The following is a 27,726-nucleotide window of genomic DNA, read 5'->3' on the forward strand; positions in this document are numbered from 1 at the left end:
GGTGTTGACTCAATGGTCCAGAATTCCCACGCACGGGATGTCATAATAAGATTACCGTATCGGGTCGAGACGCGCGGATAAGACCTTTAACCGTCAAGATGCAGTTGCGACAAGGAGATGGCATTGACCGTTTAGAATTATGTTAAGGATCAATTTGAGTATATTCGCTCATTGAGTATTTGATTGTGCTGAAGAAATGACATGCGTACCTAGCTCGTCGGATTCACCGATGTGGGCAGTGTGACCAGATCATAGGGCCGACAGCAACCGAGCATCGCATTCTCTGCACCCCCATGACTATCTCAAGACCTAGAGACGCACGGTCTCCTTTATGTTCTCCACAACCTTCAACTGCTCCGCAACCCACATCGGATCATTCATTAACACTCCCGTCTCCTCCGCCTTCCATGGGGGTACTCTCCTCTTCACGTCATCATAACTTCCTTCTTTGGCCGTATATTCTCTTAATACATCATCCGTCTCAAAGTCAACATATACTCTCGTATCACGAATCCTGCATACAACCCCGTCCAAACGCATAAATAACCTCGCTAATAGCAGCATTCGTTGCGGCATGACACGCACTCGTACGTTCAGTAGAGATGCGCCGTTGTCGTGTAGCTCGTCTTCGTACAGATCCGCTTCATCGTAGAATAGGATCGGGTCTGGCTGTTTTAGCTTGTCCAGCGGGATGTTGTCCGATGTGGCGCTGAATGGCTGGCTACCCTCAACCACCGTACCCTTATATGAAGTTGTATAAGTCCAATCATATGGCTTCACCACATCCTTGATATCCCCACTACTCGTATCCCTGCTCTGATTCCATTCCTGAGAGTACGCAACCTTCAACATTGTCTCGCCAGTCTTATCCACCATATCCAGCGCGTCAAGCGCATCAAACTTGATCGCCCAGCCCGAGGCATGCTCTATCCGTACTTCGTTATTGCCGAAAATCATCTCGGGGATAGGTATGCCAAGGCGAGAATTCGCGTCGTCGATCTCTTTCGAGGAGAGGATAGGGAGTTTCCGCGACTTTACTTTCCAGTTTCTGATGGTGATGGAGCGCTCAGAGCCGTTCTCGGAGACCTGATGTCTAGGTGGTAGCTGCGACTGCATTTCGAGACGTTCTCGTTATATCGTGTCGGTTCCTCTGTCCTTCGTTTACGGTGTTCTTCGGCGAACTCGCGCATCAATCGTCATATGCATACGACCGCAACCCCTGAATCACCACCAACCGTGGAAGGGTCCGCGAGAAAGCAATGCCGAATCCGCTCATTCACATCTCGGTTTGTTTAACTATAAGATACCCAGCTTGAGATGTCCCTATGTATCCACGCGTAGTCTGAATACTGCCGCTTATCCCTTGAGCGAGTTCATCAATGTTCGCACCTTCGACACAATCTCCGCCGCTTCCTTCGGGTTGATAGCCTCAAAGTCATACCTCTTCGTTTCCCTCGCCTTCAACACCACAAACTTGAAGTTCGCCGGGACCTTCCTTGACTGCTTACACGTGATGATAGCGCCAATGTGGATGCTGCTCGTCTTTGGGCTCTCGAATAACGTCTTCTGCTCGGACGGCATGATGTGGATATAATCTCCATCAATCGCCAAAACACGCTCGTGTCGGCCCATGAAGCTCATAGGTTGTCGTCTCCATACTATGTACTTCTGGTATGAGGCATTGGTGATGACGGCGTTTGCCGCGCCGTATCCCGGCATGAGCATATCTTGCCGCAGGTTGTTCGCTGTCAGAGGTGCACCAGGGACGTACGTCGGATCAATCAGCTTACGCTTGATCAACTCCAGCTCTAGTCTTCTGTTGAGAGATTCGACGGTCTTGTCGTTGGATACCAACGTAGATGTGCCCGGAATACGTAAACAATACTTGATCCTATCCAGGTTCTTTCGTCGACAGATCTGACCGAGCACTTCGGAGATAGATGTCTCCGGCATAACAGAGACAGTAGATACTGGCGCGCCCTCGGTATGCGGATGTATCCGAATTTTGAGGTTTCGAGGTTCGGCAGGTAGTGGTTTGGAATTCGCAGACTTTCGTGGCGTGGTATTCGGTGATGACACGTTGACAGCAGCCTGCGTAGGAGGTGTACCCGATGTCAGTGGTCCGTCTGTGGTCACCGCGGGTTTCGCAGTGAATTGCTTGTTCGGGTTGGGCGTAGTCGCTTCGTTTACGAGGGCTTGAGCTTCGGTAGCCTCAACCAAAGCGAATTCATCAAACCGGAACTCTGAGATGATCTTCTTCCGATCCAATGCTGGGAAATCTTCATCGGGCTCACCATCTTCTTCCACAATCCTCAAAGTCCACCGATTTGCGTCAAATTCCTCTGGCGCCAGTTCAGGCATGAGGGCATCCTCCTGGTAGCGATATAGCGCGTATCCAATTGTTTCGGCAACATTAGCAGTACTTCGGATTAGAACCTCCCAAGGAACAGTGGGCTGTGCTCCGCTTGGTCGGTAGATCTTCAAACGCAACGGATTCAAGTCTCCTTTTCCAGAGAATACAGCGTAATGCGCCAACGGATTGTGATCCGCAGCCTCATTCGCTTTGAAAAGAGCAGTGAGTGCACTACTAGGCTGGATAGTTGATATTGGTCGTGGCTTGGGCAAAGGCTTGTGATATGCAGTAGGTGTAGTAAACATTGCCTGGAATCCAGTATCTGAGCCGATCGTACCAGCATATTCTGATGATGTCACCGAGGCATCACTTTCCTCGAATGGCTCAACATTCAGAGTGGCTTCGTTCGCTAATGACATCGCCGGTGACGTGTTCATCTGCGTTGCAACCATAGACTGCACGGGGTCAAGCTTACGCGCTTGATCCTTGAAGGTATCCGTCACTGCAGGAGCCGTACTCTCACCCATATCCGCCTTTGGCACTCTCGACGCACTGTTCGGTCGAGACGGCCCTGTTACAAGGACCTTCGGGGTCTTCAAATCATCATCTGCAATAGGCGTCCCTTGTGACGGTGTAGACGTATTCGTGTTGCTTGCCATTCGTAGTGGTCTCTTCGGAAAGGCAATCATGCTCTGAGGCAACGCTATCTCCTCGTCCATATAATCATCGTCATCACTGAACTCTGAACCCTCGTTTTGCGTACTCGTCCCCGTCTCACTTCGTTTCAGCCTGCGACTTCCTGGTCTGGTGTCACGACCTGCAGGTGCCGCAAGGACTAGATCTGAGTCATCTAAAGAGTTTCTGAAAGTAGGTCGCGTGTTGTTGAATGGTATATCCCCGAAAGCTGGAATGGGCGGAGAATAACATCGTCGCGTTTGGGCATTCGTCCAACCCGCTTGCTTGTATGCCAGAGTATTCAGTGCGGCGGGGTTGAGAGAGATAACGCGTTCAGCAACGCCATCATCAGAGTTCTGAAGGTACAACGTTCGGAGGCGGTGGATAGCGAATCTGTGCGTGCAAGACTCAGCAATGGCACGAAAGCGGGCTCTACTCAACGTACTGAGGATCGTGTAGGAGCGACATTTGGACGCCGACGTCTTCTGTTTACCGTTAACCAGGTCGTACGAAATCAAAACCTTGCTCTCATTCACTGCCCGTTTGACTGTATGCTGGTTCTCGTCCTAGATTGGTGTTGTGTGTTCGTTGTCTTGCGGCCTGCAGGGTCCCGCAAACACAAGCTGGCGCGCAAACGGGGCCCAGCTTACTCGTGGGAACTTGTACGTCGACATCATGCTCAGTCGAGTTCATTTGTTGAGTGTTGTCTGCCCCAGTTTAATATGCTACTGGGGAGTAGGGGACAGCCCATGATCTATCTTGCTGGCAAATCTATCAGCCCATTGCGGAGTATCAACTATCACTTGACTATCACCACCCATACTTCTGCCCTCCTTCACTCTTATTCTTCCGCCCCTGTGCAAAATTTTCCTCCAAACTCTCCTTCTGACTATGCGCAGCATTTACCAAAGACGACAACTGATGCCTTCCAGGTGCAATAGCCCTGACAGGTTGGGTCTGCGGTTGTAATTGTCCAGTGCGCAGCAGTTCTTCGTTAAGGTTATATTGCTCTTCGACGTTGTAGTCGATGATGTTTGCTGTGATCGGCTTTTGGCCTTTGCGTCGGCGTCCTTCATATTTTTCGAGGACTGCTTCGTCAACGCCGAGTTGGGAGGCCATTTGTGCGTGACCACCGGCTTGTGGGTTGTAATTGGTGTACGCAGCGGCAACCTGATTTGGGTACAGACCATTTAATGCATTTGGGGCGTACATGTCGTTCGAGTCAACTAGTGCAGGCGCCGGTGTGGTATCGGCCAGAGGGGGAGAAGCCGTCGGCGCAAGACTGGGCTTAGGGAGAGGTGTGGTCGCTATGATAGGCTTGTAGCTTGACGCGTCAAATGTACCGGTATTTCTGTCCTCCGTAGGCAGAGTAGGAAGGGAGAATAGAGGCACGCTCGGGGCGGGTGCTTTTGGCTTGGGTTTGGGTGTGGCGTAGCCAGACTTGATCTGCCTCGGAGCAAGTGCAGGCATGGTTGTGCTAAGGAATGTCGATCGTTTGGCTTGTCCAATATTCGTTGACTCCTCTGTGGAGGAAGAATCTTCCGACGGCGGAGCCGGTGCCGGTGCCGCTGGAGCCCGCTTCGGTGCAGGCAACAGGGCGGACAATCCCGAGGCACCCCCGCCAATCCTCGGCTTCTTTTGGTTCGGCTCTCCGATGTCTTCGATGCCTTCTTTTGATAATTCTGGCAGATTTACCATGATTTTCCTCGGTCCGCCCTTCTTTGGAGGCGGTAACATCGATCCCAAGCGTGATGCTTTCTTCGGTGGAGGAAGCATAGATGCGAGACCTGAAGGTTTAGCAGCGGGTTGCTGCTGCACTTCCTGCCCATCATCACTGTCGCTTCCGTAATCGACGAGACCCATCCTGCTTATAACGGGTTCTTGCGGTTCAAGGACGTCGTATCTCATCTTTCCAAATCCAGCTATTCAGGGCACAGGCAGCCTAAAATTCCCGGTCGCGTCGAGACGGCCTCGGGCATTGACTGTTAATGTTCAGGACCCTTAGACGTTCGCTGTCTATCAGAGTTCCATTGCCCAGCCGACGATCATATACAGTACCAAGGACAATGTCTATCGAGTCTCTGAGTAGCACCCTTGCCAACCTCGGCATCAAGGACGAGATCAAGTCCTTCGAGGGCTCCAACCCCACGGGGAATCCCTTCGACATCTTCCGATCGTACATCGCGACTGAATTGGCGACTGTCTCCGAGATTCCAGCAGAAACTATCTATTCTTGCCTCGAGACCACCTCCAAGGTTGGCAATGGAGACTTGATTTTGCCTGTTCCCAGGCTCCGTCTTAAGGCCAAGCCCGCCGATTTGGCTGCGCAGTGGGCTGAGAAGTTTCCTACCTCCTCGCTCATCTCCCAGGCTACCTCCAACGGCGTCTTCCTTCAATTTTTCTTCAACACCAAGGTTTTGAACAACCTCGTCATCCCCTCCATCCTCCACGAGCAGAAGACCTACGGTACCAACAAGTCTGGTGCTGGTAAGAAGGTCATCGTTGAGTTCTCTTCTCCTAACATCGCCAAGCCTTTCCACGCCGGTCACTTGCGTTCGACTATCATCGGTTCCTTCTTGGCTAACTTGCACGAGGCTTGCGGATGGGATGTCGTGAAGATGAACTACCTCGGTGACTGGGGTAAGCAGTTCGGTCTTTTGGCCATTGGTTTCGAGAAGTATGGTACCGAGGAGGAGCTCAAGGAGGACCCTATCAAGCACTTGTACGATGTCTACGTCAAGATCAACGCTGCTGCTACCGCTCAGGAGGAGGAGATCAAGGCGGCGAAGGAGGCTGCGGAGAAGGAGGGCAAGACTTACGAGGCACCTGTTACTCTTCACGATGAGGCCCGTGCATACTTCAAAAAGATGGAGGAGGGTGATGAGGCTGCTAAGGCTATCTGGGCTCGTTTCCGTGACCTCTCTATCTCCAAGTACGTCGACACCTACTCTCGCCTGAACGTTCACTACGACGTCTACTCCGGTGAGTCTCAGGTTGCACCAGAGAGCATGCAGAAGGCTTTGGAAATCATGGAGGAGAAGGGCATCGTTGTCAAGGATGAGGGTGCGGTCTTGGTTGACCTGACCCCCTACAACAAAAAGCTCGGAAAGGCTATCATCCAGAAGAAGGATGGTACCACTCTCTACCTCACTCGTGATATCGGTGCTGCCGCCGAGCGTTACGAGAAGTACAAGTTCGACAAGATGATCTACGTCGTCGCCTCCCAGCAAGATCTCCATCTCAACCAGCTCTTCAAGATTCTCGAGCTTATGGGCTACGAGTGGGCTTCCAAGTGTGTCCACATCAACTTCGGCATGGTCACTGGTATGTCCACCCGTAAGGGTACCGCCGTTTTCCTTGACCAGATCTTGGAGACTGCCAAGGAGAACATGCACGACGTGATGAAGAAGAACGAGGTCAAGTACGCTCAGGTCGAGGACCCAGATTACATTGCCGATGTCGTCGGTATCTCTGCCGTCATGGTCCAGGATATGGCTGCTAAGCGTATCAACAACTATGCCTTCGAGTGGTCTCGTATGCTTACCTTCGAGGGTGACACTGGACCGTACTTGCAGTATGCTCACGCCCGTCTCTGCTCCGTTGAACGCAAGTCTGGCTACAAGTCCGAGGATACCATGAACTCCAACTACGATCTCCTCGTTGAGCAGCAGGCTAGCGACCTCATCCGCATCTTGGCTCAATACCCCGACGTTGTCAACACTGCCATGAAGACTCAGGAGCCTTCTGCCATCGTCACCTACTTGTTCAAGATGTCTCACGTTGTTTCTTCCTGTTACGATGTTTTGTGGGTTGCGAACCAGGAGCCTGCGCTCGCCACTGCTCGTTTGTCTTTGTACTTGGCTGCTAGACAGGTTCTTTCTAATGGTATGGAGTTGTTGGGTTTGAAACCTGTTCAGAGAATGTAAAGAAGAGGTTCGGAGATGATGTTTTGATATAGTCCTTGCATTGCTGTTACGCGTTATTTATCCCGAGGGACCTGGAGTTTGCTTTTTCTACAACAAAAGGGATAGACAAAATGAAATGTGTATTGTTGTCTAGCTTATGAAGTAATCCCGTGATATAACGCCGTGTTCCAACCCAGATCCATCATATGCATCCCAAAATCTTTACTGAATGGTCATCTGCTCTCTCCAGAGGTTGTGCCAGTTGAGCTCTTCGGCCGTCTTCTTAATGCTTGCCAAGTCATCGTTGAGGTTGCAGAGCTTGGCAGAGATGATGGCCCTAGCACCGATAGACCAGACGTCCTCCTCCGATGTCCATCCGAGGCAACCATCCTCCTTCTTCAAGCTCTTGAGCGCTGCGAGGCTAGAGGCAGCCCATGCAGAGACATTGTCCTTGGGAACTTCCATACGAGCAAGCATGGAAGTCCAGCATGTTGCCATACGAAGTTCGTCCTTCCACAAGTTCTGCTTCTCCTTGATGAAGAGGGTAGCGTCAACGGACATCGCCTTCTCAAGTTGCTCAGAAACGTCAACCGTGCCCTCATACGCAGACAGATGAGCAAGGATGAGATCTCTCAGCTGGGAAGAGGACTTGTGCACATCTGCAACACGCTCGGCAAGGAGGACAGATGACCTGTGGGAAGTGAAGACGGTGGAGCTGCCCAGAACGATGGACACAATCTCGGCAGCACCATCCCTAATCTCGTCATCATCATCCTCGAGAAGCTCAAGAAGGATGATGTAGATAGAGAGGAAAGCTTCCGTGGCTTGGGTGTTCTTTGCGGAGAGGACCATCTCAGGACTGAAAGCCCGGAGAGACTCTAGGGCCGCAATACGTGAAGTGTACTCTTTCTCTTCGTCCACATATTCCTGGAGAAGGTTGATCCAAGTCTGCAACATAGAGAATTTCTTGTCAACAGCAAACGCGGATTGCCAGATCTGCTTGAGCACAATTCCCGCAACAGCCAAGGATTGTTCCTGAGCAGGAACAGAGGTTGGGTGCTGGACAGCGTCGATGAACTGGTTCCACACCTCGTTCATGTCACCTGGCAACTGAGTCACAGATGCATGGCTGTGAAGTGCAAGCAAGCACTTCAATGCAGCAATACGAACTTGATCGAAAGAGTCCTCGGCGATGATAGCCAAGATAGCGTTCAACACGTCGGGTGACTTAGCGAACTTGTGACTGTGGAAATCGGATTCGAGAAGTTCCAAGGTCTTCAGTCTTGCCTCATATTGAGGATGACGAAGGAGTCGCACGACTGTGCCGCTGGGCGGACGGCTGCTAATAATCTTGCTGTCTTCGGAATTCAACGCCTTCATCAAGAGGTCTGCTTGAGCCTCGCGCCATAGAGATTCACCAATGAAGTGCTCGGGCTGGTTCTGGGGATACAGGTAGCGGTCGCCAGAATCAGCCGCGAGCAATCGCAGAGCCTTGGACTCGGCCAGGAAGAGCACAATATCAGCATCGGTTTGCGCGACGGCCCTCTTCAGCCAGGTGAGATCGAAGAAGTGCGTTCCGGAAAGCTCGACAAACAGTCCTCGAGTAACAGAGTTGTCGTTGTTGGCAGTGAAGTCGACGAACTTGGCATACAAAGCCTGAGGCACGCGCTTCGCAAAGTCAGCAAAGTACTCGGTACCGACCAACTGAGTCGCCCTAGTCTCGAGCAAGAACTTAATCTGCAATAAGTTTCCGTGGAGCGCATTCTGGTTAGAGAGGTTCGATCTCGCCATAATGTCAACAATCGCCTGCGTGACTTCAGAAGCTTCGATGAAGGTTGGCAATGCCTTTGCCGACATCTCGCGAACCTTCCAAACCCGGCTACTTGAACAGGCCATGATAAGGTCCTTGAACTCATCCATAGCGGTCCATCTAGGTTCTCCGTGCAACTGAGGAGTTATCTCGAGCTTCGCAAAGAGAGTGAGAACAGGGAAGAGACCAGACTCAACCTTGGCCTCGCCAGTCTTCATCAGGAGATCGACACTCTTACGGAGCTCAGCAAGAACATAGGGGTGCAGCGACGGGTATTTCTCGAAGAACGTCTTACTAGTGATTCTCTTGTTCACGGTCGAGTAATCATCTCTTGAGCGTTTGTTTCCAAAGGCACGATTAAGGAGAGAGCTGAACAGCATCATGGCGCAGTTGCGGATCGCCCAAACCTCTGAAGAGAAGGAGGCGATGGTGAGGGCAAAGGCCTTCTCAACGAGACTGCTAGAAGCGATGGCGAGCTTGCTCTCCATGAAGATAGCCCTGATGATGTTCATACCGTGGACTTGCGGCAAGTCAAGCTTCTCGCCTTCCGCAAGGACCTTAGCAGGCTGAGACGCAACCTCCAAGAGACGGGCGAGAGTCTGGTTCAGCAAAGGCCTTGCAGGGTTCTTTTCGGCGGACAGAAGACCGGTGATACAGAAAGGCAATCCACCCGAACGACGAGTGATATACTGCGACTTGGAGATGATCAAGCCCATGTTCTGCTCGAGCCATGCCTCGGGCAACTTAGACAACTGCTCGTCATTTGACGCAAAGAGCCTGGCACAAACCGCAACAAAATGCGGGTGCACAGCCGCGAAAGCACCGCGATGACGAATGTCGGTCAACCAAGTCTGGAACAGCTCGCCACCAATGGAGAAGTCATTGATGGACAACCAAGACTCTCCCTCAACCACAGAGTAAGGGGCTTTGGTGAGCAGCAAGCCCAGAAGGGCACCGGCTTCCTTGATAGCTCTCCAGGAGAAACTGGAGATAACCTGCGTGGTGGGGCCGATCTCGGTGGTCGGCTCGTAGTCAACGTCAGACGTGATGTTGCCTTCAGGAGCGTCCTGAGTGAGAACACCCTGAACAGCTGCCCAGATGTCCTGACACACAGCAAGTGCACGTTGGTGGAGAGCGAGCCACTCTGCCTTATGTTCGGCAACCTTGGGCGTCGCATAGTCCAGCTCCTCGAGCACGTACCGCAAGGCTGTGAGCTGACCATGCAAAGGCTTGGTCTGAGCGGCGGACAAGAGGTCCTCGTGAGCAGCTTTAGCATAAGCCTCGATAACGTTCAACAAATCCGCCACGAATGCAGCATTGTTGTCCTCGTAAGATTTCTCACTAGCATCGGCAAGCGAAAGGTTCCATCCCTTGCTCACGTAGATATGGTAAATCACCTGGACTACTCTTGCACCTCCATCAGCTTCACCGGCACGGGTGCTTCCCAGCAGACCAACAGCCTTCTGAAGGAGCTTGGCGACGCCCTCCTCCGTAGTCAAGCCAGCGAGGGGAGTAGGTGCCATATAAAGCAACTCAATCGCACCTTGCCGCGCATCATCGAATGCGGACTGGAGACGATCGATCAGAAGGCGTGTCATGGTTTCATCGAAGACGGGAAGCTGGAAGGGGAACTTGAGCTCAGATGGCTCGATAAGCGTAGATTCAACGTCTGCTGCAAGCCCGGATTTGGCCATGGCAGCCAGAATACGCAATGACATCGTGACACGCTGGTAAGACGAGCCGGGACGCAACTCCTCCTTCACGAACTGAACGAGCCACTCGCAGAACGCCTTCGTGTTGTTGAGCGTAGCCTCAGCCTCAGCACGCTTGTCTGTGTCCTTTGCCTTTTTCGCCTCACGAGCCAATCCGTGAGCGGAAGCCCTCAAACGAACTAACAGCGAACGCATGTTGCCGTAGACGATGTGTCTGAAGTCAGCGTCGGTGTTGGCGAAGAACGCTGGTAGACTTTCCTTGAGCAGCTTGAATGCTTCCATCGACATAGGCCTGGAAACATGGCCGTGCGAAGTGATCAAGGACAGAGCGGACAGGCGTAGTGATGACGAATGATGGGTGAGGAGGTCAATAAGGAGATTTGATGGAAGTCCGACTTCAGCGAGCAGGGCAGCGTTGAGGTCCTCCACTAATCTGATCTCCTTGCCCACTTGCAACGTTGACATCAACGCTTGCAGACCACGAACACTCGTCGAGTTCAAATCCTTGCTGAGCACCTTCACGAACATGCGATAAGCTCCCGAACTGGGTTTGAATAGTGCTGGTAGAAGGTAGAAAACGAAGTTCTTCAGAGTTTGCTCCGAGCTGTTCAAGAGGAACTCCCGTAATGGTTCTTGCCAAATATTTAACCAGGCTGCGTCCGCTTCTTCAGCTGTGACATACTCCTTACTCATTTCCTTCCGTCGTTGAGCCAAGATATTGGCTATTGACCGACCTACACTCGGTGCTAGAGAGAGCTCTTTCATCAAGACGAAGCTGCTTGGTACGAGCATGGGCTCCCGATCCAGAAAGACCTTGGCTCCGGTTCGCTTGACAAGGACGTCGAAGATATAGTATGTGCCCTTCATTGATCGATTCAATGTAAGAGCCTTGATGGACAGGCCTTCCAATCGAGCACGCGCCTCCTCTGTATCATATAATCGCTCGAGAAGGATCAGCTCCTTCCCGAACACCTCCTTCAGCAGCGCCTGAGTCGGGCTAGTGTTCCAACGCTCCCAGATCAAACCAAAAAGCGCATCCCACGTATCCTTGTCGAGGTATTTCTGGATCTTGGCGCGCTCTTCAGGTTGATTCGAAACCTGTGCGGCCTTGTGTAGCCAATGAGAGGCAGTTTGAAGCCATTCCTGGAACTCGAAGAACGGGGTCGAGGCCGGAGGGACCGGAAAAGGAGGCGCCGATAATGAGGCCGTCTCCTGTGCCTTCGTTTCTTCTCTGGACGACATTCAAATGGCCCTGCTGCTGCGAATAACGTCGAAAGAGCTGTCGGTTACAGCTCGTCGCTTCGACCGACTTTTCGGGTCACGTGAATGCAGGCACACCCCAGATCATGCGTAGACTGACAGGCCCGTGGGGGAACTTGGACAAGTATTTGAATTCGATAACATGGAGAGAGTTTCTCTTGAGATTTCTGCATCGCAGGAGAGCGGGTTGGCCACTTGACCGGCGACATAACGGTAGCGGTTTTGGCAGTCGGCTAATTTACGCGAATTCGACACGCCCGCGCTCAAGCTGACAGCTGTACTTAGGTGCCAGCCTTGACGATAAGGTCACAGATCACCGTCCTGGATCCGACAAATCCTCATTCTATTCAGTACCGTCAGTTCGAGAAAAAGCTCCAAGAGATCATGTCAGACAGTATGCTTCCCCCGACTTTTACTTGGGAGGAAGGTGAGTGGGACGCACGAGTCGTTCAACTGTTGAAGGAGGCCAGCGATAAGCCTTTCGTGCTGCACTCATGGGAGGATGTGAAGCTTATCATCGGTTCGTGATCCGGATCAACTGCGCCGGTGGATCCAGTACTGATCAAAGCGTTCTGCAGCTGAGAACCGCATCGGCGATCTGCGCCGTCTCCCTGGAGATCTGGTCAAGTACCTCCGCTGGAAGAAGACTCTACCTCCTTTGGGCTACACCGACATCGAAAAGTATATCGTTGCTGAGCGACTGAAGTGGGACAACCCACCTGTCCCCAAATCCGATAAAGTTTTCGAGTACCCCGAAGACTGGAAGATTCTGCCAAATGACTTTCCCTACGGAGTTGAGCCTGGGATCGTACACCTGGTCGTATGGACCAAACAGCGAATTGATGAGGCTTCTGGGAGGGGAGACGACCTTTCTCCAGAGGGACGAGCGGCTGTGAATGAGTTCTGTGCAGAGACATTCCCTGACATGCCTGCAGAGAGACTGATGTGGTTCAAGAATTGGGGTCCGTTGAGAAGTGTCGCGGGTGTTGAGCACTTCCACGTCCTGCTGAGAGACCCTCCACCAGGTTTGGTACACAGGCTCACAGGCGAGGAAGCGAAGGACCCCGGGTACACCATGAACTAACGAAGTGTGTGTGATGATTTATGGGCGATATACGATAGATATACCATGTCAGAGAGCGAAAGGGACAATATAACGAAGGTATCATTTTCCGCAGGTCCAATCCAAGTCAAACCAAGATAACGTTCACATCCTCCACCCCTCTACTCTTCGCTCCTCGCAGCCTCCAACTCCAACTCCAACGCCCTAATCTTCGCGTCCTTCTCCGCAACAACATCATCCGCCTCACCCCTCGAGGTCGACGAATCCACAGTCAACTTCTTCAATGCCTCCTCCAACGCAACGATTCTCTTGTCTTTCTCCTGGATGTCCTTCTCGTGCATTTCCTCAACGCGGGCCAGGCTCTTTGCTTGGTCGGCGATTTGGTCGCGGAGGGACTGAACCGTTGCGAGGATGTCCTTCAGCGACTTCTGAAGGGAGACGACGTCCTCGTTGTTGCTTGGTCCGGAATCAGTCGAGGTGGCCGATATTGCGGAGGCGCTGGTGGAGGTGACAGCCTTAACCGCAGACATAACGGGCTCAGTAATAGACTTGACGGCGCTTGTGACCGCGCTTGGTGCAGGCGATGGAGTCTTCTCCTTCGGCGACTCGGCTTTTGGCGGCGTGTCCTTCTCAGAGATGGAAGCCGACGGAGCCTTAGATATGGCCTCGCTAGTTGACGCACTGGTAAACGAAGGCGTAGGCATGGACATCGTCTTCTTAGGGGCCGAGAAAGTCTCCTCCTTCTTCTGTCCAGGCATGGACGTCTCCCTAGACAATCCGAAAGTAGCCATAGCAGTTGGCCTCTCAGCTGGCTTAAACTCACGCTTGACAGAGTTGACGGGGGTGTTACCCTCGCTTCCGGCAGTGTATAGTGCCTCCATGTCCATGACATTTGGCTCAGCGTTTTCGCCGGCGAACCACTTGTCTGCACTGATCGCAGGCTCAGCAGAAAGTGCTGGTGGATAAATATCAGACTGGAAGGACTCAGCACGACGGGGGACGATGAAGGAGATGGGTTCGACGACGGCGTCATTGATGGACTTGTAGGCACGCATGACCTCGTTCTCGTGGATGTTCAAGGCCCTCTTGGGCATGAAAGCCATACCGCGTTGTGGGTCGGTAGACTTGTATTCGTGCAAGAAGTGGAAGTCGTCGTTCTCGAGCTCGTAGTAACGGATGTTACCATCACCCTTACCAGCCAAGTACAACACCATGGTATCCTGGTCGTAGAAAGGCATCAAGACACCACTGGAGGTGTCTAACACCTGGAACCCGCCAATTGGCTTGGACATGTCGTTAGTGTCCCACAACGCCAACTGTCTATCTGAGCGCTTCGAGAAACCAGTCGTCGCAATCCTGTCCATGTCGCCCAACCATACTGCTCGCGAGGTTTTGGCACCCTCGTGTCCATTGGAGACTTTGACGGGGTCGGGACTTCGGGGATCCCATATACGGATCTTCTTGTCGCGGGAGGTGGTGACCATAAGCGTACCCTGGCGGTTCCAGGAAAGCGATTGGATGATGTCGGTGTGCTTCAAGGTGATCTTGTCCTGTCCGGTGGAGATATCCCAGAGCTTGACGGTGTAGTCACCGGAGGTGGAAGAGAGGACGTTGTCGGCGGTGGGGTGGAACTGAACGTGTCCGACCTTGCGGGAGTGTCCCGAGAGCTTGGAAATGGGTGTAACATCCTCCTGCTCTTCGTTAAACAGCGAAAAGTTGTCAGGGATGGTCCAAAGGCAGATCTTGCCGTCGTCGGAAGCGGATGCGACAAGCTGGTCATTGAAGGGGTTAAAGTCAGTGTCCAGCACAGGCGCAGAATGTCCCCTAAACAACGGAATCTGATCCGGCAACTTCCCCCGCTCATTCAACGGAACAACAGCGAACGCTCCTCCACCAGACGCATTCCAATTGATGCTGAGATAAAGGGGGTTGACCTTTATCAAGTTGGAATCCCACGCATTCTTGGTGACCTTGACATTGTCGTAGCAAAGCTCCCTTTTGGTGGAGTTGCCGTAGATGTGACGGTACTTGGAAGCTCGTACGAAGCGTCCGCTCATGGGTGATTGTTCGAGGGTTTGTCTATTGCGATAATTGCTTCTGCTTCTCTGGTCGAGCACCCTGCGCTTCCGCTACGGTACGGTATCGGTCGCGCTCGGGGCGCGTGGACCACGTCGTCACTCCGAGGGACAAGACAGCCGTCCTGGATTTGCGGCCGGATGATTGATTCCTGCTGGTAGTTTAGAATGATACAAAACGTCTTTCTTCCTTCAATTGACCCTCTAAGTATATTACACGTGTCCTCCAGCGCAGCCTGAACCTCGCATGCAGCGTCAACTTATACGCGAGTTCCCAACCGCGGGTCCGAGCCAACGAGTCGCAATTGACATTGGACAACCCAGCAATCATGGACAATCTCAACGCAATTGCCCCAGATAATGCTGCGAACGCATTCAGCGCCCACACCAGCGCTCTCTCCCAGGTGACTACCACCGCATTCGCCCCCTCCCTGCCAAGCCTGCTAACATCCCGACGACAGCGTTACCAAACCCTTCTCGACACCGTCACCCCCTTCACCGTCCAACGATGGGCGTTCACCGTCGGTGTAATCTTCCTCTTCATGCTCCGCATCTTCTTCGCACAGGGCTGGTACATCGTCTGCTACGCCCTCGGAATCTACCTCCTCAACCTCTTCCTCGCATTCTTGACTCCTAAATTCGATCCCTCCCTTGAACAAGAAATGCAGGATGAAGAGACCGAAGAAGGAACCCTGCCGACTAAGGCCGGACAGGAGTTCAGGCCCTTTATTAGGCGGTTGCCGGAGTTTAAGTTTTGGCATTCGGCTACGAGGGCGAGTTTGTTTTCTTTGGTTGCGTCGTTTTTCGCGATCTTTGATGTTCCGTATGTGCTCCTCAAGTTCCTTGACTGCAAAGTTCGTGACTAATCGGCGTGCACAGCGTTTTCTGGCCTATTCTTTTGTTCTACTTCATCATCTTGTTCTTCCTTACCATGAGGAGGCAGTTGGAGCACATGCGCAAGTACAGATACGTTCCTTTCGATTTGCCCTGGAGGAAGAGGCATGCATCAAAATAAGTGGTGGCCGTCATGATTGGGCATTGTTGGAAGCGTGACATGGATGCCTGGGTATGAGTACGGATACGGGCGTGTGAACGGTGAACCAGATCAGGACGCTGGTAATAAATGTTGTTGCGTATGCGAATGCGGGTCCTACCATATGAAAGTTGTATCGATACCGAATAGACCAAGAGAATACGCTCGTTGGCATACACACTCATTATTTCCTCTTGTGACCTTGACAATTGGGATAAGAAAGAGATAGCTCTATTGCAAAACTGATACCCAAGTCTATAATCATGCCGTAACCCGCCAACTGCAAAACAAAAGAAGAAACACCTCCCGCGCAGTACCGCGTGAAGTAAAGAAGGTCTAATACTAAGAAAAAGAGATAGAAGATGTGAAGAAAGCACCCATGACGCCGTACGTACCCAAGACCCAATCGCAAACCCAGCCATATGCAAAACACCTCGAAGCAAACCACCCAACTCTTGTATGTGTATTCCTCTACTCCCTTCTCTCCAACCCAAGCTCAAGCAGCCGTAGCCCCCTCAACAATCTCCTCAACATCAACCTCAACCTCCCTGCCCACACCCCTCTCCTTCCTGCTCTGAACCGCAATCTCCCTCATCGGTACTCCCAACCCAGCAAAATCAAATTCGACCATCTGCCCGTCCCTCTCCTCCTCGCCGTCGTAGTAGTACTCGTCCTCGCCATCGCTTGAGAGGGAAGGTGAGACGAGGGGTGGGGTGGGCGAGAGCTCGTCGTCGCGGTAGTCCGTCGGCACGGTTAGGTAGGTATTCGGGACGGAGCGTGGTGAGCGGAAGTTGGAGGACGAGTGGGAAGGAGTTCGGGTGAGCGGGGCCATGTTTTGAAATGCTTCATCGTGGTCATGCTCCTGAGCAATCGGCGAAAGCGGTGGAGACAATTCCTCAGTTGGTGTAGTAGGTGCGGAGATATCCTCAACCCAAGCTTGTCCCTCATCGTCACTATCGTCATCCCAGTCGTCCTCGTCCTGCACGACCACCGGAGTCGGAGTCCTCGATGACTCGGCCCTCGCAAATTTAGGCTCGAGGTCATCAAAGTAGGATGGGACTTTTGAGGCGTAGGTGACTGTTGCCTGAGTTCGAGTGGGTGACTCGGCGTCGCGTACGACGTTCTCGAACCAGTCGCGTTCACGCTCGGCTGCTTGTTCGTTGATGTGCACGATGACTTTATCCAACAACCTCCCGTGAGCCAAGAGACGGTGAAGACGTGGCTCGGCACTCGAAGCGGCCTGGAGGAGTCGTGAACGTGCGTGGTGGAGGAGGTGTACGTGTCCAGGTGTCGAGGCTGTCCTGCGGTGGCCGTGTTGGTATGTAGATGCGTCGATATACGAGTAGGAAGGGGAGGGAGACGCCGGACGGTGAGCAACCGACGGACGAGGGATTCTGAGAGACGTGTAGGTCGGCGTCTCGAGCGTAGTCATTGCAACTGGTGACTGAAAAGCTCGAGGGTAGGTGCAAGTTGCAATTGAGGTGGGTATATGCGGCCCTTTTATGGGGCGTCGGTGTTTATCGTGGGGTGTATGCGGTCGTTTGAGTTGTTTGGTGGTGGTGATAGCAGCTACAGCTATGTTCGTCGGGGTCGGAGCAGAGGGCGGTTGTGCGTTATATATATTGAATTTTCACGGCTGTGCGTAACGCTGAGATCCGCAGTCGAAAAGCGTGGCTTGCATGGATCTAACCAACTGATCGCGTGCAAGCAAAGATGGACCAGGAAGTGCGCGCCGCGTCTTGCGTGATCGAGTCGGACTTGGCGAGCGTGCAGTCATCAACACGTCACATTCCCCGGAGCATCCTAGGAGCTGGACGTCCATGTCGCAATCACATGCAATCGGACGTTGACATCGAGTTCATATCACGATATGCCTCGGCCGCGGGACGGAGCGTGCTAGACAGGACCATCGGAGGCTATTTCTCGGCGGGCCTCCGATTGATCTCCTTCCTTTTTTAGCGTTGGGTTAGAGAGATAAGGTGCAAGTGGTGCTTTTGCCGTCGGCTCGCGGCGTTGCGGGTCGGCAGTCTCAACACTCGACGTGTGAACTGCGCGAGTGAAGTGATTACTCGATGAGTTTCAAGTAGACCACCTCAAATAGAAGAACCGTCGTCTACATCACACGCGACTCGATCACATACATCATGACAAAGTTTCACTTGAAGGCAGCCAAGTACGGAAAGGACAAGGTCCGCTTCCTCAAAGTCGTCCGCGATCCCGTCGATCCGAAGCACCAGGATGTGGTGGAGATGACGGTGCGAGTCCTCTTGGAGGGCGATATTGAGAAGAGTTATACCGAGGCTGATAACAGTGTCGTTGTCCCTACCGTGGGTCCTCTCCATCCTCTGCTTCTGATCCAGGCTTATCATGACGATAGGACACGGTCAAGAATACAGTGAATATTTTGGCCAAGGAAAACCCCGTCACCCCACCCGAACTCTTCGCCGCAACCCTCGCAAACCACTTCCCCACCAAATACCCCCACATCCACGGCACCTCCGTCTCCATCATCGTTCACCGCTGGACCCGCCTGTCCATCGACGGCGCAGAACACCCTCACTCCTTCCTCCGCGATGGCGAGGAAAAGAGGTTGGTGACATGCACCTACAAACGTGGCGAAGCATTCCACATCACCTCTGGAATCTCTAACCTGTTGGTCTTGAAATCTACGAATTCCGCTTTCCACGGGTTCCACGAGTGTGATTACACAACCCTCAAACCAACCAACGACCGCGTCTTCTCAACCGAAGTGGAAGCGACCCTGACCCACCAACCCTACAACACCCTCGCCGCTATCTCTATCGCCGCCAAGTCCCTCGAGGCTTACTACCAACGCGCTCGCAACACGACGTTGAAGATCTTTGCGCAGGATAATTCTGCGAGTGTACAGGCGACGATGTATAAGATGTGTGAGGATATTTTGACGCATTGTCCGGGTGTTGAGGAAGTGGCGTATGCGTTGCCGAATAAGCATTATGTTGCAGTTGATTTGGGGGCGTTTGGGTTGGATAATTCGACGCCGGGGAAGCAGGAGGTGTTTTTGCCTTTGGCGGATCCGAGTGGTATGTTCACATGTTCTTTCTGCAGATGGAGAGTGAGCTAATATCTGAGCAGGCTTGATTACTGCCACGGTTTCTCGCAAGCCTTAGGTGTACACGTGAGCGTGAGAGGCTCTTGCAAGTCCTCGAAGGAGCGGCACGGTTCCTTGGATATACCCGATATCTCTCTTCTTCCAGATTACCATATGGATACCAAGGATTACCATACAAATATACTTTTGTCTCGTTATGTCCCAAGCTGAGCCTTGGCGTTGGCGCAGTTGCTCAGCCTCCATCCCCCGAAATGTTCCCGCGCTCTGTACGGGATTGCTTGGGTGTACTTTCCACGTGTTCTAAATTTAGAAGCACTTCCGAACATTCCGATGCCGGCCAACCAGTCAAGGCGAGAGAGGCCTCCAAGAGCCAAGCGAACATCCTCTCTTTCTCCTTTAATCCAGCTCCGAAATTGCGCTGGCTGTTGTGCCGGTTTCACGTTTCATGTGCGGTACTCCGCCGTACGTCGCAGCCGCTCTTGCATGACTCTCGCATACCCTCACATATCTCCGGTGTAAGGTTTGGAGGATTCTTCAACGATGGAATCTCGTTCCTTCGCCACCGGATATCGCAAAATTCATCGGGTGCCGTGATTGTAACCTCCTTTTTGAACGTCCCTTGAAGGGCAGGACCCGTACAATAGCTTCGATTTGCCTTTTGAGAGAGCTGCTGGTTCAGTTCATGATAATAGATGTCTTACAAGGTGAGGAATGCTCGTCCGTAACCTGTGGCTCGATAGCTGACGTTAGTGGCCTTGGCAGAGAGAATTAGAGATTTGGGTGGAGGGGTGTGTAGCGTATGACAAGCAAGACTACGATGGTGCGATAGCAAAGTTCGAGGTGGGTGAATGCTATTTATGACGCGTATCGGGTCGTATGCTGACGCTGCTCATAGCAAATCTCGGAGTCGTCTCGTATCCTCTTCAATATCGGTATCATCCATGCCACTCGCGGCGAACATGCCAAAGCCGTCGTCGCATTCGAGAAGGCCGTCAGTTATGACATGTACCTCGCCGTCGCCTACTTCCAAGCCGGTGTATCCAATTTTCTCAGGATGGAATACCGCCAAGCCTGCGAGGACTTCAACGCAGCACTACTCTACCTCCGCGGGAACAACATCATCGATTACGACCAACTCGGGCTAAAGTTCAAGCTGTACTCGTGCGAAGTCCTCTTTAATCGTGGATTGAGCTATATTTATTCGGGAGATGAGGCGGAGGGGATGCAAGACCTCATGAATGCGGTGAAGGAGAAGCAGACTCAGGAACACGACGTTATTGACGAAGCAATCGCAGAGAGAGTGAAGGGGTTTACCGTCTTCTCGATTCCGGTCGGCGTGGTATACCGCCCAAACGAGAAGAAGGTGAAGAATGCGGGTACGAAGGATTACATTGGGAAAGCAAAGCTAGTTGCGGCGACGGACGCGAAGGATGCATATACCGGCTTCTCAGGCGCCGAGTTGATGCGCACTCCGGAGAAGGACAACGACGATCGCGAAAGTGGAGGGGGCAGCGGATCCGGAAGCGGAGGCAGGTCCTTCGCCGCATCAAACCTCGTCAAACCCCCAGGCCGGTCCTTATCAATGTTATCCAAATCAATCCAAAAGGAATCCATGCCTGAACGTTCCGCATCCGTCCGTGGTCGCGGCGGCGGATTTCCCACGCGTCCAATCCAGCCCCTGACGCCGCCTATGTCGGATTATAATGGGTCACCACAACCCGCTCGCGATCGTGGACGCCCTTCGTCAGATTTGGATTCAGAACTTTCGAGTGCTTTGTCGGCTTTGGGTAGTGATTTTGGACCTCCGCTGAGTAAACCGCCGAAAAGTAAGCCGCCGCATCCGCCGCGTGGGGATGAGGGGGTTGATGAAGTCCCGCCGCTTCGGTCTCAGACGCGTACGGTTTCGTCGAGGGATCCCTCACGCGCGGCGTCTCGCTCGAGGTCAGGGAGTGAAAGTGTTACGCCATCGAGGTCTCGTGCAACGAGTGAAAGCAGGCGAGAGCGAGCACGAAGTCGTCGTGCGCCTTCACCGGAACCTTTGGATGATGTGTACAATGACTACTTTGATGGGCGTGAGCGTGTTAGGCCTAGTACTACATCCCGGTCTGCTTCATCCCGGACCGTGGCTACGGTCAGGGGTCGCGAACGTATGAGGAGTACGAGTCGTTCGCAAAGGCCGCCTCCGAGTCGGAAGAATACGTATGAGCGTGTGAGTTTTGAGGATGACGACGAGGATTATTTTGAGGGTCCTGATGCATACGTGGATGAGGATCAGCTCTTCGAGCCTGTTACGTCGAGGCGTGCTGAAGTCGTTATACGCAAAGTGAAGTTAAGGGTGCGGTTGGACGATGTTCGTGTAATCACCATTCGCCCGGATGTTTCTTTTAGAGAGCTTGAGAATTCTGTACGGAAGAAGTTCGAGCTGGCTAGCGCGCCGAAAATGAAATTCCGTGATGAAGATGGCGAGTTCATTAGGCTTGGAGATGAAGATGATTTGGAAGAGGCTTTGAGTCAGGCGAAGAAGGAGGCAATGAAGGATCAGAACGTTGATGTTACTGCAAAGCTGGATATCTACCTTGACAAGGACTGATTTACACGTAGGAGACGATATATGAAAAGCCGTAAATTAATAAACCAGGATCCAATGTGAACTAAAGTCAGAACAAGAAACGCCGCCTCAAGTGTAACCAGAACTCATCCATGCGCCATCACATCTTATCACCAACTCCTATCTTCTAAATGCGGAAGGAATCCTTCTTGTACCAACCATTCGCGCTATTTGTCTTAGCTCCCAGCGAGGTACCTTTAGGCGCCTGCATTCCAACGAAACTTGCGTCTTCCATGGGAATATTTTCTTGCATGTAAACAGGGGGCCGGGATACAGCAACACCGTTACTGTACCCTGCTTGTCCATAATGAGCAGGCTCGACCACCTGTCCGTACGCATCTTCCCTAACAATTTCGAATGTCGCCCCTTCGGGAATCGAGGCCACAACACCGCTTTGATGAACCTCGCAGACGGCAGCCAACTGTAGTAGTGCATCAGTTGCGTCAACCACGGGATCCAAAGCAAAGCCCGTATCAACGACATGAGGCGGCGCAACACCCGTAGCAAGACCAACCGGATGGCGTAGAGGTGACACTGCGACAGGAGCAGGTACCACGTATGCTGGCACCATAGGACTCGTCACAAGTGGTACTGAGGGAACTCGCATTGTGGGAGTTGGAGTAGCGTATGCCATAGGGCTCACAGCAGTTGGCATCGCAGGAACCGTTTCCATGCCCGCATCTTTTGGCGTTCCGAAGGACGGTGCATTCACAGAGTGCATAGGCGAAGTGATTGCAGCTGCAAACGACGCCGGAGGATGTGAAGGCAGCGCAGAAGAGGCAGATCTCAGCTCTTGTGCGACCCGACGAATCATTTGAACCGGGGTCTCAGCTGGTCTTTCAGGGCTAGGATCCGTCGCAATCGCGTGCTGAAAAGCAGCATCGATATGGTCATGAGCGATAGACGCGTCAGGGGTGCTTTGAACCAGAGTAGCCGGTGCGGACTCCTGAGCAGCTTCGACAGGTGCGTCCTCCATTATCACATCCTGATTATTCTCAGCGGGTGAGGCATCATCATAACCTTCCATGACCACTTCATCGACATGCGCACCGGCGTCAACAGCTGTTTGAACAAGCCCTTCGATCTTGCCTTCCTGAGCAGGAACTGAAGCTGCGGCTTCTTGTACTGCGATCGGCGCCTCAGCAGAAGCCTCCGCCAGAGCAGGAGTTTCAGGAGCGACGACCGGCTGAGCAGATTGGGCATCAGCCTGACCATTCGCCTGCGATTTGGGCAGAATAGGGTCACCCCAAACCCAGTTGCCACCCCAAACACCACCTCCCCTTCCTTTCTTCTTGTCAGGAGTTGGAGTGGCCGCAGCATTCGCTTTGGCTGACATCTCTGCCAGAGTCCTACGCCTCCCGGATCTGCGACGGCTGATATCCGTTTCAGGAGTCCCTTCGATGGGCTGCCTTTCAACCTTAGGTGTCGGAGCAGCAGTTGAGGGAGGAACTGGGGCAGGAACCGATACAGCGCCCGGCCCAGATGCTGCGTAGTCTGGGCCACCGCAAGATTTACAAACGTAAGCATCCGGAACGGCATTCTTCTTGATACCGAGACACTTTGCATGTTGCCAAACGCTGCAGCGGTCGCACTGAATCATAAACCCGGGTTCAGTCGTGCCACAGGGACATTTAATGGTCTCGACGCCAGCCTCGGTACCATTCAGGGCATCGGATTCAGCCTTCGTCATATGCAAACTCCCATCCTTCTTGAGATGAACGTTGACATAATGACGAATAAGGTTAGACCTCGAAGAAAACTCGCTGGTACAGTGAGGGCAAGTCGGTCGTCCGTTCATGTCCGTCGCTTCCCCAAGAGCCGCGTTCGCCATCTTGTACAGATGCGCGGTCTCGGGCTTGACCTTGGGCGCTGGGGCGTACGGAGACACGGCCGCGGTGATAGAGGGACGTCGCTGTTCAGGTGACACTGCTACCTCAGAAGCTGGTGCCGATATCGTCTCAGCCACAGAAGCTGGTGGAGAAGCTTCCCTCGCCTTCTCCTGCTCTGCATCATGCTCGGCTTGATGGGCGTTGGTGTAATGCTTGGCCAATCCGTCCCTACGCGAATAGTCGTTATCGCATTTAGGACAATGCCAGCGCCCGTCCTCGCCTATTGTTACATCGGCCATGGCGTTGTAAGCCTCCTTGTACGTGTAGCCCCTTGACACCGGTGGCGGCTTGCTGTGCGTATGCAAGTGACGATTACGACCCCATCGATTTGCAAACCATTTCTTGCAAAGTTGACACTGGTGTGGCTGATCCGCAGTTTTCCCCTCATCCCCTTCAAACTCTTCATCACCTCCTTGGGCATGTGATTTGTTGAGCACGTCGACAAGACTAGGAGAATGGTCCTTCTCCACCTTCCTCTGCTTTTTCGCCCTCTCGTGGTCACGTTCACATTTGAGAGCGTTCTTTTTATCCCAAAATCCTTCAGAACACTTCCTGCACCAATGCGTATACGCAACCCAATCCTCTGCATCGTTATGCTGCTCCTCCCTTTCTCGACCGTTGTTCCAATATCCCATCTTAACACCTTCGCCACCTGCATCATCGTTACCGTTAGGGAGCAACTCATCCGCTTTACGCTTCGAAGCCTGTCTCCGTGGCCATGGATATCCGTAGAGCTTCGAATGTCTGTCGCATCGCTGACACTGCCCATTGAACACGCTGGGCTCTTTGCTAGTAGGCGCATAGACAGTTCCGCAGACAACACAAGGACACTCGTCTGGAACCACGACAACATCTGAATCACCCATATATCGGTCGAGTTCCGGCCTTTGTTCGACAAGCTGATCAAGACGTAGCTCCCCTCCCTCGTCGTCGAAAAACGAGTCAGACACCTCCGTAAGCTTATCGTCATCGTCATCCTCCGGAATTGCTCCTTGAACTTCCTCAGAAACGAGAAGAGAGGCAATGCTAACACGAGCCGCCGAAACTTCCTCCAATGCTTGAGCGTCCAGAGGCTGAGTCTTGGCTTCTTCCTTGCTTGACGGATCAGAGGAGACCGGAGGAGGCACCTGTGATACGGTCGCAGGTGACGCCGATCGTCGACTTCGAGTCTCAACGTCAGAAGCAACGTCAGCGGCAGACACGGTAGCACTTGACGTTGGTGTTGGCATCTGCGCCGATGCGTTTGCTTGTACCGCCTGCAGGATAGACTTCTGAGCACGCAAACGTCGACGGCTCTCCCGGTTGTTAAGACTGTTCGTGAGCTCTGGGATTTCCTCCGAAGCGTCATCGGACTTCTTCGCATAGGCACCCCTACCGGTATTTTCACATGTTTGACACAAGCACTCGCAGTTCCCAATACCAAAATAGTCCTCGGCATACTTCACCACGATTTCCTCACCAATTCGGATATTCCTGATAGCTTTGATAGTGAGAGTCTGGTTTTGAGTCACGAAAGCGGCGTTAGGCTTGCAGTCATGATTCACAAATCGAGCCGGTCCGAGAAGCAAGCACATTGCCTTCAGGCGACTGGAATGCAAGATCGAAAAATCGCGAGAAGATGCTGCATGTGCGAGCTCCTCTTCGCGGGTCATGGGAGCAAGTGTTCCTTGCAGCCGTTGGATGATCTCTCCGGCCGTCCAGTTACGTGTCGCGAGTATGCATGCTTCAGCTTTCGAGGAGACAGCAGCATAACGAGACGTCGAGGCAACCTCGTAACCAGCATCAGGTAGGTACATCTGAAAGTACTTCTTTGCATGTTTGTGGAAGTGGGCATGGTGTTGGGCGGCTAAAGATTCATCCTCCGCAGTCGTCGCCGTCCGATCAGCCTCCAACTCCAAAAAGCGGTCGGCCGCTTGAGCAATTTTTTTCCTAGCAACAACCTCCTCTCTAATAATCTTCACAATCATGTCTGTCGTCACGCTATCGTTTGGCTGAAAATTTGGTCGCATCTTGTGGATCCTGAGAGGAGGTTAGAGGAGACTCAAAAAAAGGATATCGGTATACATACTGTGCCCAATAGAACACTTTATCGACAAGGCCTGACGAGCAAATGTCATCGATGTCGGACAGGAGGGACAAACTCAAAGGATCGGGTCGTCGTCCTCCATTCGAAGGAGTGCTACCCCTCGAGGCTTCCCGCACCAGCGCCGGGGCAACACCCTTAGGCAGGTTTCCCTGAGTTGCGCTTGCCATGTTGGCAGTCAGTCAGTTGGCAGGGAAGGAATCTCGCAGTCGGATGGGGTCTTGAAATGTCTGCTTTGTTTTGGACAGGACGCGTTCCCGGTCGAACGTTCCCTCACGACTACGCGCCCGACTGCACTGCACCTTCATGCCGGCCGTGCAGCACTCGCCACGGCGAAATGACTTTCGGTATAGAACAGCCTACGTCGTCCAGTCCATTACTCCATTCCTTCCAGTCCCGATCTTCTTCTTGATCCGTTTTTTTATCATGGTCGCTGAAGCTCCTACTCTCTGTGCTCTTGGTTGCGGTACCATGGGTATCGCAATCCTCTCCGGAATCCTCGACTCTCTCAAGGACACCACTTCGGCTGACGGTGCCAGCACGCCCGATGGACACAAGGTCAACAAGCCCGCTCGTTTCTTGGCATGTATCAGAAGTGACAAGTCTCTGCAAAAGTTGGAGGATTTGTTCGAGGGTGAGGTTGCTTGCATGAAGAACAAGAACGTTGAGGCTGTGAAGCAATCTGATATCATCCTTCTCGGCTCAAAGCCGCAGATGTGTAAGGAGATTCTTACTGCTTCTGGAATGCGGGAAGCCTTGGAGGGTAAGCTCTTAATCTCGATCTTGGCCGGTACTACACTCTCTCAGCTTCGTTCATGGTGCCCGGAATCCACTCACGTTGTCCGTGCCATGCCCAACACTCCCTGCAAGATCCGTCAGGGTATGACTGTCTTGGTGTGTGAAGAGGAGATTACTTCCGATGAGCGCTCCTTGGTTCAGTGGATGTTCTCCCAGATCGGACGTGCCATGTTTCTGGAGGAGAAGAACATCGACGCAGCGACGGCGCTTTGTGGATCCGGCCCAGCTTTCGCTGCTGTTTTCATGGAGGCTTTGGCTGACGGTGGTGTCATGATGGGTTTAACTCGTGCGGCGGCCTTGGAGTTGGCGGCTCAGACGTGTCAGGGAACTGCCCGTATGATTTTGGACGGCCAACACCCTGCGCTCATCAAGGACGCCGTGTCCACTCCTGGAGGATGCACTATCAGTGGTTTGTTGGCGTTGGAGGACGGAAAGATCAGATCTACTGTTGCTAGGACCATCCAGGATGCGACTGAGAGGGCAACTGCGTTGGGCAAGTTGAGCAGCAAATAAGGAGCAAAACAAGACGAATCGGTGTTGAGGAGTGAATGATAAGGTTGAAAACGGCATGTTTTGGCGGATTTTATAGGATCTCTTTAATGGATATCGGCGTTCTCCCTGGCTTCCTTGGATATGGGAAAGCTTTTGATTGTACGCAAATGTTGTGGACGGGCAGCGCTTGCCTTCATGATCATGCAATATGTGACTTCTCTTTTTATATCGTTCACCTCCGTTTAGTCAAGAGCAACCTTCGCACCCAATCCCTCAAGGGTAGTCTTAATCTTCTCAGCATCCTCCTTGGTGACACCCTCCTTCAACAGTGCTGGCTTAGCATCTGTTGCACTCTCAACCAACTTCTTCGCCTCAACCAAGTTCAATGCCAACAACGTCTTAACCTCCCGGATAACCTTGGCCTTAGCAGCGGCGTCGAAAGAGGCGAGCTTAATGTTGAAGATGGTCTTCTCCTGAACGGCCTCCTCAGCGGGAGCAGCATCAGCAGCAGGAGAGGCGGCAGCGGGAGCAGCAGCCACGGGGGCGATGTCCTGGATGTTCAACTTCTCCTAATGTTCGGATGTGTCAGCCGTGAACCCTCAAGACGACACGCAACGGGAGAGCGCGACGAACCTTCAACTGGGCAACCAAGTCTGCGGTCTCAAGAAGAGTCAACTGGGAGATCTGGTCGACGATAGTGGAGATCTTGGCCGAGGCAGCAGTGGAATTTAACCGCAGTTGGCCGATGGCGGCGCGGCGGGCAACGACAGTTCGTGCAAGGGAGCTTCAGATATACTGTCAGATCCGCACTTCCAAGGCCGGCAGGGCGTTTGCCTACCTGGACAATCTCAGGGCGGCCATTGTGATACGAGTATTGAT

General features: G+C 52.8%; 14 protein-coding genes across 14 annotated transcripts; 6 read left to right on the forward strand and 8 right to left on the reverse strand.

Moving 5' to 3' along the window:
* Positions 1-32: 32 nt before the first annotated feature.
* Positions 33-1,236, reverse strand: SAICODRAFT_222687 (TIP41-domain-containing protein). Its single transcript, XM_019166544.1, has one exon. The coding sequence runs from the start codon at positions 1,114-1,116 to the stop codon at positions 310-312; it is 807 nt and encodes a 268-aa protein (XP_019024751.1). The 5' UTR covers positions 1,117-1,236; the 3' UTR covers positions 33-309.
* Positions 1,237-1,356: 120 nt separating this feature from the next.
* Positions 1,357-3,496, reverse strand: SAICODRAFT_6894 (SIN1-domain-containing protein; the record flags this gene model as incomplete). Its single annotated transcript, XM_019170434.1, has 2 exons — positions 1,357-3,421; positions 3,474-3,496. 2 exons carry the CDS (start codon positions 3,494-3,496, stop codon positions 1,357-1,359), a joined length of 2,088 nt encoding a protein of 695 aa, XP_019024752.1.
* Positions 3,497-3,838: 342 nt separating this feature from the next.
* SAICODRAFT_6895 (uncharacterized protein) lies at positions 3,839-4,891 on the reverse strand (the record flags this gene model as incomplete). The annotated part of the gene is made up of 1 exon (XM_019170438.1): positions 3,839-4,891. One exon carries the CDS (start codon positions 4,889-4,891, stop codon positions 3,839-3,841), a length of 1,053 nt encoding a protein of 350 aa, XP_019024753.1.
* A 140-nt stretch (positions 4,892-5,031) lies between these two features.
* On the forward strand, positions 5,032-7,012 carry SAICODRAFT_18677 (arginyl-tRNA synthetase). Its single transcript, XM_019165996.1, has one exon. The coding sequence runs from the start codon at positions 5,095-5,097 to the stop codon at positions 6,952-6,954; it is 1,860 nt and encodes a 619-aa protein (XP_019024754.1). The 5' UTR covers positions 5,032-5,094; the 3' UTR covers positions 6,955-7,012.
* A 143-nt stretch (positions 7,013-7,155) lies between these two features.
* SAICODRAFT_55864 (uncharacterized protein) lies at positions 7,156-11,697 on the reverse strand (the record flags this gene model as incomplete). Its single annotated transcript, XM_019169408.1, has 1 exon — positions 7,156-11,697. The coding sequence occupies one exon, from the start codon at positions 11,695-11,697 to the stop codon at positions 7,156-7,158; it is 4,542 nt and encodes a 1,513-aa protein (XP_019024755.1).
* A 201-nt stretch (positions 11,698-11,898) lies between these two features.
* Positions 11,899-12,869, forward strand: SAICODRAFT_222705 (uncharacterized protein). The gene is made up of 2 exons (XM_019166545.1): positions 11,899-12,235; positions 12,294-12,869. The coding sequence occupies exons 1-2, from the start codon at positions 12,100-12,102 to the stop codon at positions 12,797-12,799; spliced, it is 642 nt and encodes a 213-aa protein (XP_019024756.1). The 5' UTR covers positions 11,899-12,099; the 3' UTR covers positions 12,800-12,869.
* SAICODRAFT_65274 (coronin-6) lies at positions 12,791-14,880 on the reverse strand. Its single transcript, XM_019170132.1, has 2 exons — positions 13,604-14,880; positions 12,791-13,546 (listed from the first exon to the last, which is right to left on the reverse strand). Exons 1-2 carry the CDS (start codon positions 14,833-14,835, stop codon positions 12,940-12,942), a joined length of 1,839 nt encoding a protein of 612 aa, XP_019024757.1. The 5' UTR covers positions 14,836-14,880; the 3' UTR covers positions 12,791-12,939.
* Positions 14,881-15,142: 262 nt separating this feature from the next.
* SAICODRAFT_91464 (retrieval of early ER protein Rer1) lies at positions 15,143-15,868 on the forward strand (the record flags this gene model as incomplete). The annotated part of the gene is made up of 3 exons (XM_019171753.1): positions 15,143-15,257; positions 15,315-15,676; positions 15,733-15,868. Exons 1-3 carry the CDS (start codon positions 15,183-15,185, stop codon positions 15,866-15,868), a joined length of 573 nt encoding a protein of 190 aa, XP_019024758.1. The 5' UTR covers positions 15,143-15,182.
* Positions 15,869-17,706: 1,838 nt separating this feature from the next.
* On the forward strand, positions 17,707-19,146 carry SAICODRAFT_65277 (uricase; the record flags this gene model as incomplete). Its single annotated transcript, XM_019170133.1, has 4 exons — positions 17,707-17,721; positions 18,052-18,213; positions 18,264-18,948; positions 19,001-19,146. The coding sequence occupies 4 exons, from the start codon at positions 17,707-17,709 to the stop codon at positions 19,033-19,035; spliced, it is 897 nt and encodes a 298-aa protein (XP_019024759.1). The 3' UTR covers positions 19,036-19,146.
* Positions 19,147-19,496: 350 nt separating this feature from the next.
* On the forward strand, positions 19,497-21,567 carry SAICODRAFT_70788 (uncharacterized protein; the record flags this gene model as incomplete). Its single annotated transcript, XM_019170614.1, has 3 exons — positions 19,497-19,681; positions 19,740-19,817; positions 19,873-21,567. Exons 1-3 carry the CDS (start codon positions 19,670-19,672, stop codon positions 21,565-21,567), a joined length of 1,785 nt encoding a protein of 594 aa, XP_019024760.1. The 5' UTR covers positions 19,497-19,669.
* A 77-nt stretch (positions 21,568-21,644) lies between these two features.
* Positions 21,645-22,253, reverse strand: SAICODRAFT_30005 (uncharacterized protein). Its single transcript, XM_019167559.1, has one exon. It carries the CDS (start codon positions 22,238-22,240, stop codon positions 21,713-21,715), a length of 528 nt encoding a protein of 175 aa, XP_019024761.1. The 5' UTR covers positions 22,241-22,253; the 3' UTR covers positions 21,645-21,712.
* Positions 22,254-24,841: 2,588 nt separating this feature from the next.
* Positions 24,842-25,300, reverse strand: SAICODRAFT_42173 (SET domain-containing protein; the record flags this gene model as incomplete). The annotated part of the gene is made up of 1 exon (XM_019168690.1): positions 24,842-25,300. A coding segment is annotated over one exon (459 nt), but the record flags the coding sequence as incomplete, so codon positions are not given.
* A 622-nt stretch (positions 25,301-25,922) lies between these two features.
* On the forward strand, positions 25,923-26,915 carry SAICODRAFT_30006 (pyrroline-5-carboxylate reductase). The gene has a single exon (XM_019167560.1). The coding sequence runs from the start codon at positions 25,984-25,986 to the stop codon at positions 26,866-26,868; it is 885 nt and encodes a 294-aa protein (XP_019024763.1). The 5' UTR covers positions 25,923-25,983; the 3' UTR covers positions 26,869-26,915.
* Positions 26,916-26,922: 7 nt separating this feature from the next.
* On the reverse strand, positions 26,923-27,719 carry SAICODRAFT_91479 (60S ribosomal protein L7/L12). Its single transcript, XM_019171754.1, has 3 exons — positions 27,686-27,719; positions 27,481-27,631; positions 26,923-27,416 (listed from the first exon to the last, which is right to left on the reverse strand). The coding sequence occupies exons 1-3, from the start codon at positions 27,706-27,708 to the stop codon at positions 27,090-27,092; spliced, it is 501 nt and encodes a 166-aa protein (XP_019024764.1). The 5' UTR covers positions 27,709-27,719; the 3' UTR covers positions 26,923-27,089.
* Between the last annotated feature and the right edge of the window lie 7 nt (positions 27,720-27,726).

The sequence above is a fragment of the Saitoella complicata genome (assembly GCF_001661265.1).
Source record: "Saitoella complicata NRRL Y-17804 unplaced genomic scaffold SAICOscaffold_9, whole genome shotgun sequence".
Taxonomy (NCBI): domain Eukaryota; kingdom Fungi; phylum Ascomycota; class Saitoellomycetes; order Saitoellales; family Saitoellaceae; genus Saitoella; species Saitoella complicata.

What these genes read in the sequence shown, in the direction of transcription:
- SAICODRAFT_222687 (XM_019166544.1), bottom strand. Translation starts at nt 1,116, where the DNA reads ATGCAGTCGCAGCTACCACCTAGACATCAGGTCTCCGAGAACGGCTCT.
- SAICODRAFT_222705 (XM_019166545.1), top strand. Translation starts at nt 12,100, where the DNA reads ATGTCAGACAGTATGCTTCCCCCGACTTTTACTTGGGAGGAAGGTGAG. An exon ending in GGATGTGAAGCTTATCATCG is followed by an intron (nt 12,236 to 12,293) that starts GTTCGTGATCCG and finishes AGCGTTCTGCAG; the next exon opens with CTGAGAACCGCATCGGCGAT.
- SAICODRAFT_30005 (XM_019167559.1), bottom strand. Translation starts at nt 22,240, where the DNA reads ATGCCAACTGCTGTGAGCCCTATGGCATACGCTACTCCAACTCCCACA.
- SAICODRAFT_30006 (XM_019167560.1), top strand. Translation starts at nt 25,984, where the DNA reads ATGGTCGCTGAAGCTCCTACTCTCTGTGCTCTTGGTTGCGGTACCATG.
- SAICODRAFT_65274 (XM_019170132.1), bottom strand. Translation starts at nt 14,835, where the DNA reads ATGAGCGGACGCTTCGTACGAGCTTCCAAGTACCGTCACATCTACGGC. An exon ending in ACCCCCGTCAACTCTGTCAA is followed by an intron (nt 13,547 to 13,603) that starts GCGTGAGTTTAA and finishes CGGATTGTCTAG; the next exon opens with GGAGACGTCCATGCCTGGAC.
- SAICODRAFT_91479 (XM_019171754.1), bottom strand. Translation starts at nt 27,708, where the DNA reads ATGGCCGCCCTGAGATTGTCCAG. An exon ending in GCCGCCCTGAGATTGTCCAG is followed by an intron (nt 27,632 to 27,685) that starts GTAGGCAAACGC and finishes GTATATCTGAAG; the next exon opens with CTCCCTTGCACGAACTGTCG. An exon ending in ACTTGGTTGCCCAGTTGAAG is followed by an intron (nt 27,417 to 27,480) that starts GTTCGTCGCGCT and finishes TCCGAACATTAG; the next exon opens with GAGAAGTTGAACATCCAGGA.
- SAICODRAFT_18677 (XM_019165996.1), top strand. Translation starts at nt 5,095, where the DNA reads ATGTCTATCGAGTCTCTGAGTAGCACCCTTGCCAACCTCGGCATCAAG.